Below are 11,383 nucleotides of genomic sequence, written 5' to 3'. Positions count from 1 at the left end.
AGCTGATTAAACAGCATGATCATTAAACTGGTGCACTTTGTGCTGGTGACAATAAAAGGCCACTCTAAAATGTGCAGTTTTGTCACACAACACAATGCCACAGATGTCTCAAGTTTTGAGGGAGCGTGCAATTGGCATGCTGACTGCAGGAATGTCCAAACAGAGCTGTTGCCAGAGAATTTACTGTTAATTTCTCTACCATAAGCTGCCTCCGACATCGTTTTAGAGTATTTGGCAGTACATCCGACCGGCCTCAAAACCGCAGACCACGTTTAACAATGCCAGCTCAGGACCTCCACATCTGGCTTCTTCTAACTGGGGGATTGTCTGAGAAGAGGGAGGGTGTATTTCTGTCTGTAATAAAGCCCTTTTGTGGGGGAAAACTCATTCTGATGGGCTGGGTCTGGCTCTCCAGTGGGTGGGCCTGGCTCCCAAGTGGGTGGGCTTATGCCCACCTATGGCTGTGCCCCTGCCCAGTCATGTGAAATCCATAGGTTAGGGCCTAATTTATTTGAATTGACTGATTTCCTTCTATGAACTGTAACTCAGTGAAATCTTTGAAATTGTTGCATGTTGCGTTGATATTTTTGTTCAGTATAAAATCCTTAAATCTCAAACGTTTCTGCTGCAGCCACAATCTCCAGTTTCTTAGACTTCTTTGAGAGTTGAGCCGCAGTTTATAACTGTGGCAATGAACACCACAAAATCCACCTTTTTAACACAGGGTATCTTTTGACTGGCAGCAAACATTTACTACAGGCTGTGGTACATCCACTACCATATATTCACTAGCATCACTTTTTTTCTCAATTATTTCTATGGGTTTCTGGAGGACTGCTTGATTATTCCTCATGGATCTGAATGTGGTAATGTTTTCATTGTCTTTTCTATTATAAAAATAGGAAACTCACAAACTAATACATTTCACAGGTTCCTTGCAGGATAGGAGAGCATTAGATAATGGCTCTATTGTGCAAGAATTGTCTCATTTATTAGGAATATTGGGATTTGAGATATGAGAGTTTATTGATGAAGACAAAATGTGTATTTGTGTGTGTGTTATAGTTTTTTATACATAGTCATGTCTAATTGAAAATGCTGTTAACAGAATATTCAGTTATATTATTTGTAACAGTTGGTCATAAATCTACCTAAATGAGACACCTGATATAGCCTACATGAGCATCGTTTGCCGCAATGATAATCTTATTTGAATCGATAGAAGCGAAGCGCCCTCTTAAATATATTCTGATATGTTGGTGGAACACGACTGCCCCCTACAGATGATAGCACTAGTATTGCCACTCCGAAAAAATACGAAAGGATTTTCCGGGCAATCCCGAGTACCAACCCCCTTCACGCCTAATGTAGCTGTACCTCAACCCTCCCCCGTATCAGAGGAGTAGAAACAACAAGCCGCCATTTTGTTTGTGCGGACAGACGGAAAGAGGCAGGAGATACCGAGAAAGAAAGCGACTTCAGCGCCGATAATAGCGACTCCGAGACCCGCCGGTGAAAGAGTGGCGATGTCGTGTCGGTGCGAAAAGAGGGATGAAAGTAAAAACAAAAGATAAGGCAGAAGAAGAATGAGGGAGTGAAAAAAGGATATTCTCTGAAAATCCAAGGAAGGGGTGTTTTTACGGAGCGGAGAGGAGAGGCGGAAGAAGGCAATATATTTAACGAAGAAAAAAACCTGCGAGCGAAAGAAAAAATAGAACACGAAAAAAATCATAATTTACCCATCGCCACAGATGAAAAAATGCACGCATAGACAAATATACCGATACATGTATATTGGGTATTTGAGGGGGGGTAAAAGGCAGGTTTAAAGGAAAATATAAATTAGGATAATCGTGAAGGGGGGGCATTTACCACCACAAAGACTCAATGAAAGGATTTTGTGAACCACAAATATGTTTGGGGGTGTTGTTATCATTATCTTATGGACGAAGCTTGACACTTTTTTTTAAAATAGCCATATTGTAGCGACCCCCCTCGCTTTATCAGATTTTCGCTCATCGCTGTATTCTCTTGTTCTTGGTCGGGAATTTTTTCTTCACTTGCATTGCAACCTAAATCAGCATACGCAGTGACCGATGATTTCTTGCAATATTTATCAACCAATTTCATCTTTCTAATCAATGGTGATCTTATTGCAGTAGGTTATATGATTACCTTTGAAGACCTTTCTTGGGTAAGCTTTAAATCTCAAACACTTGGGCAAGTAAACCAAACGTCCTCTGCAAAATGAATCTAGGACTAATTGAATCAATCTGATAAGACATTAATTGGCACATTCTGGGCTATAACCCAAACGATTTTTGCAACATCAAATCTCAGAATTTAGCCTAAATTATTTTTCAGGACACAAACTAATTGCTCAAAATTGTATTGCTTCAATTTAACCTCATTGCATGTAATTGGCATAATCGCGCAAAGGGGTGCAACATCCAAATGTGCATTCGGTGTCCGTTATTTTTTCCAATTCAGTGCTGTGCATTGACAAATGAACAAAATAATGACACGATGTAGACTACAAGTAGATGCTAAGGGAAATGTATTAAGTGCACCGAATTAATTTATCGAATAGGAGACCATAGGTGTAGTACAGCCTATCCTATTGGAGAACGGAACTTGATCAGTCAGCTTCACTGTATTATTTTTTTCAGATCTGAATTGCACCCCTATACAGTTGTATTTATCTAAAAGACAATGCGAATTGTTTTCAGTGTTGAATGAGGTTTTTAACCAATGCTTTAACCAATGCTTTAAATGCATCTTAAACCACTATCACTCATTGGGACTGGGTATCCCGGTTTCATAGCCCGAAATATAGATAAGCCTATCAAGTTCTTGTTTCTTGACGATCCCAATTTACGTATGTGGATGATTTTGATATTCTGTCACTGTCGGACACATTCATCTGTGTTGTTTTTATTAGACTAAAGGACCTAACGCCATAATTGTATTATTTGACAACTCATTACTTTGTGGTAATGTTGGGATCAAATTGCATTGACTGCAATGGCAATTCAGACACAGTGGAAGTTTTATCCGTTTTCGGGTCCCTCATAACTGTTGCATGAGACGAGGCCCCCAAAGGTAGCTACCACTGGGGTACGGTTTGCTTGTGTTTATCGCGTTTCCCATTTTGCTTCCCTGGACACGACCCCTCAGCAGAGTGCTTTAGAATTAAACACTCGATTTCGCCGGCGACTATGGCGGAAAAGACTGATGCTGCTATGGAGGACAGGTCTTGGGACAATTTTTCCGACGCCAAAGCGGCTAAATGAGATTGTCGAAGGCCTACTTGCTTGTCTTTTTCATCGACTCCACCTTCCCTCCTTCTAAACTCGGAGAAATCTATAAAGGAACAAAATCTCCGACTGGGGAGGGGGATTGATAGCGACGGCTAAGCATAGATCGAGAGTTGGAACGCTGAAAGGAGGAAGAGTGTATCGCAATTGCCTCCTTTCCCCCTACCGTCCCTAAACGGTGGGGGAAGAATCACAAACATTTACGGAAGGGAAGTTTGAAAGAACTCGGACGCAAACAAGGGAATAAGCCAATCCTTTGTGGAAATATAGCTATTTTTTAATTCGTGAAAAAATATGGCCGATAATGTTCTGGAGTCCGGCCCGCCTTCAGCCAAGAGGCCTAAACTATCATCCCCTGCTCTCTCAGTCTCCGCCAGTGATGGAAACGGTAAACATTTTAAATGCTATAACAGTCCTGCCTAGCTGTTCAGGGATGTTATATTACCTAGCAAGTTAACCAGCTTGTTTTACTAAGTTCCCATGAATGAGCCATATCCATCATCAGCGAAGTGATGCCAACGTTAACTACCAATTAGGTGGTAGTAGTAAAGGTTTGCTTGTTACCCAACTGGTCAAAGTAAAGTTGACTGGCTAATTGCCCTCCCAGTGTTATGGTCTGAAGTGAAAGTTTGAAGTTATCTGCCAGCTTGAAACAATGGGATAGTCCACGTATAGCAAGTTGTGAACTCACAGTATTGGAATGTATTAGGTAGTTACAGTAGCTAGTTAGCCAACTTAGCTAGCTAAAGTTACTGTAATTTAACTAGCTGAAGATTGCTACCATTTATGGTTATCCAGCTAGTTAGCTAACGTTAGATATTTAACTTGAGCGTTGCAAGCAATAAAGCTACACAAACATCAAAAGCATGCATCTAACTAGCTGAACGTTAGTTCTTATCAATCTTAGGTAAGGTGGCATAGCTAGCTTAGAGAGGTGACACCATGTACATTTTCAGTATTGGATTGGTGTAGGGGTTCATTTATTTGAACCTGTTCAGACAACTTCGCTGTAACATGGTGTCTGAAGTGTTGTTATACTTACGGCAGTTAGTTAACGTTGTGACCGAGCCATCACCACTTCTGTGTGTTGTGTACTGCTGCATTGTTGTCTAGTGGCTACACTTGCTAGCGCGAGTCAAGTTGCTCGTGATCAGACGAAAGTTATAGTGCCTTTTGTCGCTACAATGTAGCAGCGTGACGTTATATTATGAGTTTGTGTGCATGTCCAGCTTTTTCATACCCTTTGTTTTAAAGTCTGAATTGTTTGGACTGTAGTATAAGGTGGTGTTGGACGTTATTCCTACCATTGACTTCTGTCGTCGTTTTTTTCGTCCCTAATTTGCAGGACTGCTACAATGTTAACTCCTTTGAATACTTTGATAACATTGTAAAAGTTAAATGTCAAGCTTAAATTATTATAGGTCAGCTTGAAAAACACATCAGATTTCCTAATTGTGCAGACCCCACTACCTGACGCATGCAATTCAGATTTATTCAATGGGTAGGCTAAATTAGCTGGTAGTTGGCATCCACGATTCCCCATTTTGTTTGTTTCCCCATGTTATGTCTGTCATCAGGATGCTTTTATCCACAAATGAAACAATTCAGGATTGCCCAAATACGTTTTAGCTTTCGTTTCAATGCAATTTCTCACATGACACGAAGTCTAGATGTAACTTTTTTTGGCGCACTATGGCTACAATTCGGCAAAAGATGAAAATCTGTACTGTACTAGCTCAACCAAGTCGCCATTTCACTTGAAGCATATGCCTTGTACAAGCATGTTCTCTCTTAACATACTTATTTAAGTGTCATCCAAGTTCTGTTGTACCAAGCGAGTCATTACTGGAATTCTAAGAAAGGCTCTGCACAGGTCAAACAAACCACTCTGTGGTGAAAAGTTGATTCTGTTTGGAAGGGAAGAGCAAATGCAACATGCAACCCCCCTCCTTTCCTAAAAAAAATATACTTTTCACCCTGTGAAGGATCAATGGGTTGGGCTGTGAAAATGGTGGATGTCAGAGAAGTCAGTCCAGTAAACCTCTGCTGTCTGTTGCCTCCCATTGTGATGGGAGTCTGAGGCATCTTGTGGACCAGGTGTAGCTCACAGTAGCATTTGCACAACCAAGCATTTGCCAAATCACTGCTTTAGAGGTAGCTACTGTCATCATCACGCAGACACAAGTGTACACAACTTACCATGTGTTTCATTGGTTATGGTGGGGGGGTGTATTAGCTTAGAGCTTCATTTTAGGAAGAGTTGGGATCTAGGATGTAAAATAAGTAAATTGAGAAGGCTCTCTTGTTTATGAGACTGACGGGATTCAACGTCTGTATGTAGCTCCTTTGTCTTGAAAACTACATGTACGGATGTTGTATCCATGCCGTGCAGAAGAACAATTTGAGTGTTCCCTGTGCTATAGTCATTGCAACTTGGGGGATAGTGTAGAAATATTAACATCTCTAAAAGTGAATCGAGCTTGACTGAGGATGCATGCTTGCAAATTTGAGTGGATCAGCTCTTGTGTGTTTCATGGAAGATTTTTTTTCCTCCCCCATCTAAGATAGCTGATGTCTACTGCTGCTCTAAGCTAGAGATTGCAAGAGGTGAGACTGAGAAGCTTCTGCCGCCATAGGCATTTCAAGTCTCTGCCAAGCACATCCTCAACCTGGTGTCATAAATGTACCACTTGCCCCCTGTTTACGAAGTTCTATATCCAGAGGTGTTTGTTTGCCAAATGATAGTCATAAAGTACATAAAGGTTTGCCTTCGTTTGATATCCACCGTGCACTGTAAGTGAATGCACGTGTCTCAGCCAGGGGCAATTCAAGTAGATCTTGCAACTTAGCAGGTATGTCTGTGCACTTGCTATTTCCCTTTCTCTATGAAGAGGCAGAGAAATGTCCTCAATACACACACATCCAACTGCTACTCAGTCAGAGTTTACTTCTGTGGCTTCGCACTCTGACCCTACCCTGTCCACCTGTTTGGCACCCCATCAAACCACAAACTGGCCCAGGAGAGGATGCTCTTGGGTGGGAGGCTGCAGCCAGCCGCTGCACTGACTTAGGGTCCAGAAAGGGGAGGGATTCATTTAGTTGGTTGCAGCCAGCCGCTGCACTGACTTAAGGCGTCCGCATGCTTCCCACCCGAAACAGTTTGTGCATATATTATGATGACATTTTGTGACGTTTTTGTGTTCGGCAAGGGTTTTTCGGCTGTTTGTGCACACCACATTTTTTTCATGAGGCAAGCTGAAGTCCGGTAACCAAAGTCTACGCCCCTTTGTTGGTGATTGGTCAACAGTACGGATTCTTCAATAAAGTGTTTGTCATTCAACGATAGACGACTTTTCATGCACGTTTTTTCACTTGCAAAATACTGTAACAAACATCTTAGTTAGATGTAAAATTGCATGACTAAGACCACCTCGGCAAAAACATCAGTGAATTACAGATTTCTTGAGTTATCTTAAATTAATTCAGACCATTTTGAGGAAGTGTATACTGGCTAAGGTCTTTTAAGCAAAGGTGTTTTAAGGGAGTATGCAAGGCACAGACGTTCACCTCGCCTAGCCAAGTTTTGCTAGGAGCAAACGGAACATAGTATGCAGACGCCGTTAGGGTCCAGAAAGAGGAGGGATTCATTTAGTTGGTTCTTTTTAGATGGAGTTATTTCTCTTTCCAGAATGAGTTATTGCTGCACATACATTTGAAGGAGGTTAGAGCTTTATTAGTGAGCTTGCCATGTCAAGGTGCACAAGTGCATTTATTTGCTACTGCTCTCAATGTACACCTCAGGATATCCCACTTACCCTGCCCTCTCTTTCCTCCTCTTACCCCCTCCCAGATTTCGGTTCACTCTTTGACCTGGAGCACGACCTCCCTGATGAGCTCATCAACTCGTCGGAGCTGGGCCTGGTCAACGGAGGGGACCTCAGCCAGCTGCACACCAGCCTGGGAGGAGGAATGGGAGGAGGCCAGGACGCTGCTGCCAAACACAAACAGCTCTCGGAGCTTCTCCGGGCTGGAGCGCTGCCACCCTCGGGTCAACAGGGAGCTACCAACAGCCCCGGTGGCTCCATGGGACTCCTGGGCAGCATGAATGCCTCCCCTGGGCCCCAGAGTATGGGCCCCCAGGGGCAGCACCCCTCACCCCAGCAGGCTGGCATGATGCAGCAGGCGGGCATGGTGGGTGGACTGAACAGGGCCATGATGGGGGCCCAGAAGGGCAACGGACAGCATCAAGGGTCCACGCCCCAGGGCATGATGGGAGGCCAGGTGATGAATGGCTCACCCCGAATGGGTTACCAGGTCAACCCGGGCATGGGAAGTAACAGTAACCTGCTGGCAGAAACCCTGCAGCAGCAAATTGGGTCAGGGGGTCAGGCTGGGATGAGGCCACAGCAACCTGGAGCACTGAACAAGGTAAGACCTGTTAATTGTTTTGTAGATGGACTTGTGTTCATAAATGTCTACAGGAGCAGGATCCTCTTTTACACATATTGACGTTACTGAACTTTTGCTCTGCTGGTTTTGGTGTTCAGTACATCTGGCTATGCTAGCTGTCTTGACAACAGTGAGATGCTATGTTTAATATGTCATTAGATGGTTTCAAGATTGCTCTGAATGAACATTAATTGACCAGACTCGAAGAGTATTTAGTGTGTGAACTGTGAAGTGCCTCTTTCGGAACTGATCAAGTATGTCTGACGGCAGCAGAGCAGATTCATCAACCTTTACCCTGTTATTGTGTATCCCAGCTATCATGTTGCCATAGGCTAATTTTAAATACGCACTTCACATTGCTATGAAAATAATTGGATCAGTATGTCTGCTTTTCAGTTTAAATGCTTGTTTGTTGGTGCTGTAAATATGACAATCCGATCAGTTGTCAGAGCTGTTTTCATGAGGGCCGGGGTTCGCTGGGTGCAGTGGATGCTGTCATGTTCAGGCTGGTGTTGCTTTGGTTAAGACCTCCAGAGCTGTAGACTGGCTGAGGCTAAAAGCACAAACCATCAGTGCATGTTCTCTTTTAGTTTTTGGGCAGCTAAGAGCATAGATGTTCATTGTCAGTTGGGCAGTGTCTACATGCGTTTCCATAAGGTGTCTAAAACAGTGGGGAGTAAGAAGGGTGCACACTTACAGCCGTAAAGTTCCATCCAAAACGATCCTGATGGGACCCAGCTGAGCAGTGACCAGCTTATTTATCTGTTGGCCGTATCTGTCTTTTGTTGGAAGTAGTTGATTACATTCCTTTAGGCTGATGATATTTTGTAAGGATAAGGGTTAACAGATGATGAAAGCTGCTGGAGTAAGATCTGATTTGGTGTTTCTCCCCCTTAGCAAGCAGCTGTTCTCTCATTGTCACCCCTAGATCACTATTGTCTTCAGCAGAGCTTGGTGTTTGTGTGAAAGTGCTAGGAAAATTCAAGCTATTTGTTGAAATATGTTTTTGTAAATATGTTAGCATTAATGCTTTGTTAACAAACTCCATGAATAAGACCAGACTGACTACTGCTCAAAGCAGTGTAATGCCTAATGGTCCAGAGATTGAACTCTAAAATCACTAGCAACCTGAGATAGTTTGTTGACAGATAATATTAAAGTAAATGAAGCTTCATTAGTGTCGTTTAATCTGCTCTAAAAAAATCTGGCAATTATTTATTTTTGTCCAATAAAGAAAACCAGGAACATGAGTGTAAACTAGATCTCACTCACCTAGCATTCCCTTAATTTCTCCCCATCTCTTCCTCTGCCCCGTCTCTCTCTCGCTCTCTCTCTCTCTCAGATGAATATGATGGCTAATGCAGGCCCCTATGGTGGTCCGTACGGTCAGTCAGCAGGCCAGGGTCTGGGTGGTGCTGGGCTGGGCCCACAGCACCAGAACAAGGCTGGTCTGACCAACAGCCTGGCCCAGTTCAACCTGGACAAGAAGACACCGCCTATACAGGGCATGGCTGGGATGGTGAGGGCATTCTTCTTCTATCTTTTTCTGTTTGTCTTATTTTAGTGAAAAATATAGGGCTTGGACAATACAGGTTTTGTGATAATTGTTAGTATCGCGGCAAGGGAAAAAAAACACAAAGTGGATTTAACTTCTTTAGGAAAACAGCCCTAATGTTGGAAACAAACATCATTATGCTGTCATCCAGAGTCACATTTATTTATTTTCCAAGCTATAGCACACAATATTTTACATACAACAGGTTTTTAAAGAACTAAAGAGTTTGGTCTGCTTTGTGTTTTCATTTTTGCCATGGAAAAAACATTGCGATACTGGTATCGTCAGTCCTACTAAAATACTAGATTAAAGACCCTGGACTTAAGTGGTAATCAACTCACAACCCACTGCTCTTAGTTCGGCCCATCCCACCGTGTCAACTTTGATCTCCCTTTTTAAAGGCACCCCTTGTCTTTAATCCTCCATACAGCCCCTCTATCCCAGCCATCTTCCTTCTATATCCCCCTATCCCCTCTGGTTAACTCACTCTCTTTTTGCTCTGTGTCATCAGACCTCACAGCAGGCCTCGGCGATAGGGCCAGTGTCGGTGGGTGGAGCGGCGGTTGGAGCCGGGGCCCAGGCTGGCCTTGGTACTGTGGCAACAGGTCCGGGGGCAGCGCCCCCCACGGCCGACCCGGAGAAGCGCAAGCTGATTCAGCAGCAGCTGGTGCTCCTGCTCCACGCCCACAAGTGCCAGCGGCGGGAGCAGGCCAACGGGGAGGTGCGCCAGTGCAGCCTGCCCCACTGCCGCACCATGAAGAACGTCCTCAACCACATGACCCACTGCCAGGCTGGCAAGTCCTGCCAGGGTGAGTTGATGGTCCTTGTCAATACTACTATTTTTGATTTGTTAATATTCTGAAGTGGTTCCACTCTCTCCTAGAGGAAGTAGAGGAAGCCACTTTAGAATATTGAGATGCATCCTTCCTTTTGGTTTGAGCGATATTGAATTCATGTTTCTGTAGGTTGCTTTTCAACAATCAGGCCTGCTCTGGGGTTTCCCTTGTTAGATTTCCCGCCTTACTGCTGACATTAGGTCTCTACTGGGACACTGTCATTGTGTTGCGCTGTCAGTTGTCTCAAGTTCTCTCCTTCTTTCTCTCTCTTCCCCTCAGTGGCACACTGTGCCTCGTCGCGACAGATCATCTCTCACTGGAAGAACTGCACTCGGCATGACTGTCCTGTCTGCCTGCCGCTCAAGAACGCTGGAGACAAAAGGAACCAGCAATGTGAGTGTGGTTTGTATTGAGCTATGTGTCCGTCCTCTGCATTGTGATGTACTACGTGTGTTTGAACCAAGATGGCTACTTGTTCAACATCGGTTCCGTTCAACATCGGTTCCCGTCATCGTTCATGCCAATTTGATTAGCTCTCCCTTACTTCTTTTCCCTCTCCCTCCATCTCCACAGCTCTACTAAGCAGTGCTGTGGTTAGCCTGGGCAACTCATTAGGGGCAGTGCCAGGGGGTCAGCCCAGCACCCCTAACCTCACCCCGCCCAGCCAGATCGACCCCAGCTCCATTGAGAGGGCCTACGCTGCCCTGGGCCTCACCTACCAGGGCAACCAGATGCCCCAGCAACCGCCTCAGTCCAACCTGCCCAACCAGCCTGGCATGAGGTCGCTAAACGCCATGGGTGAGTGGGCATGGACTCGTCAAAACAGTGTTGGTGAAGAGGAGGAAGAATCTAGAAAAATGACCAGGGGCAGTGTAGCAGACTTCTTAGTTTAGTCATTGATTGAGCAGTAGAACATTTTTAAAGTGAATGGTTTTGAATCTGAGGAAAGGAACTGCTTTGAACCTGTCCTCTCTTTATCTGCCCCTGTAGGAGGGAACCCCATGGGGATGAATGGAGGGGTGGGGGTGCAGTCCCCCAATCAGTCCAACTTGCTACCAGACGCCATGCTCCATAACAATATGAATGTGCAAAGGTACAACAACACACTCGTACCCTCCCCCTGAAATCAAATTTTATTTGTCACTTGCGCCGAATACAGCAGTTTTAGACCTTAACGTGAAATACTTACTTACAAGCCCTTAATTAACCAACAATGCAGTTCAAGA

The 11,383-nt window shown here is 44.2% G+C and overlaps 1 protein-coding gene across 1 annotated transcript in view; it reads left to right on the top strand.

Annotated features, from left to right (window-relative positions):
- The first annotated feature begins 508 nt into the window (after nucleotides 1-508).
- The window catches only part of LOC120034140 (histone acetyltransferase p300-like), a 30,436-nt gene continuing 19,561 nt past the window's right edge, over nucleotides 509-11,383 (top strand). Inside the window, exons 1-7 of the mRNA XM_038980582.1 lie at nucleotides 509-3,705; nucleotides 7,168-7,745; nucleotides 9,109-9,285; nucleotides 9,833-10,130; nucleotides 10,437-10,550; nucleotides 10,731-10,955; nucleotides 11,148-11,250. Of these exons, the coding sequence (XP_038836510.1) occupies nucleotides 3,612-3,705; nucleotides 7,168-7,745; nucleotides 9,109-9,285; nucleotides 9,833-10,130; nucleotides 10,437-10,550; nucleotides 10,731-10,955; nucleotides 11,148-11,250 (1,589 nt within the window). The 5' untranslated portion in view covers nucleotides 509-3,611. The remainder of the gene's footprint in view (nucleotides 3,706-7,167; nucleotides 7,746-9,108; nucleotides 9,286-9,832; nucleotides 10,131-10,436; nucleotides 10,551-10,730; nucleotides 10,956-11,147; nucleotides 11,251-11,383) is intronic.

The sequence above is a fragment of the Salvelinus namaycush genome, chromosome 41, assembly GCF_016432855.1.
Source record: "Salvelinus namaycush isolate Seneca chromosome 41, SaNama_1.0, whole genome shotgun sequence".
Classification (NCBI taxonomy): domain Eukaryota; kingdom Metazoa; phylum Chordata; class Actinopteri; order Salmoniformes; family Salmonidae; genus Salvelinus; species Salvelinus namaycush.
The sequence above is the reverse complement of the archived record's forward strand: the minus strand, read 5'-3'. Positions and strand labels throughout refer to the sequence as shown.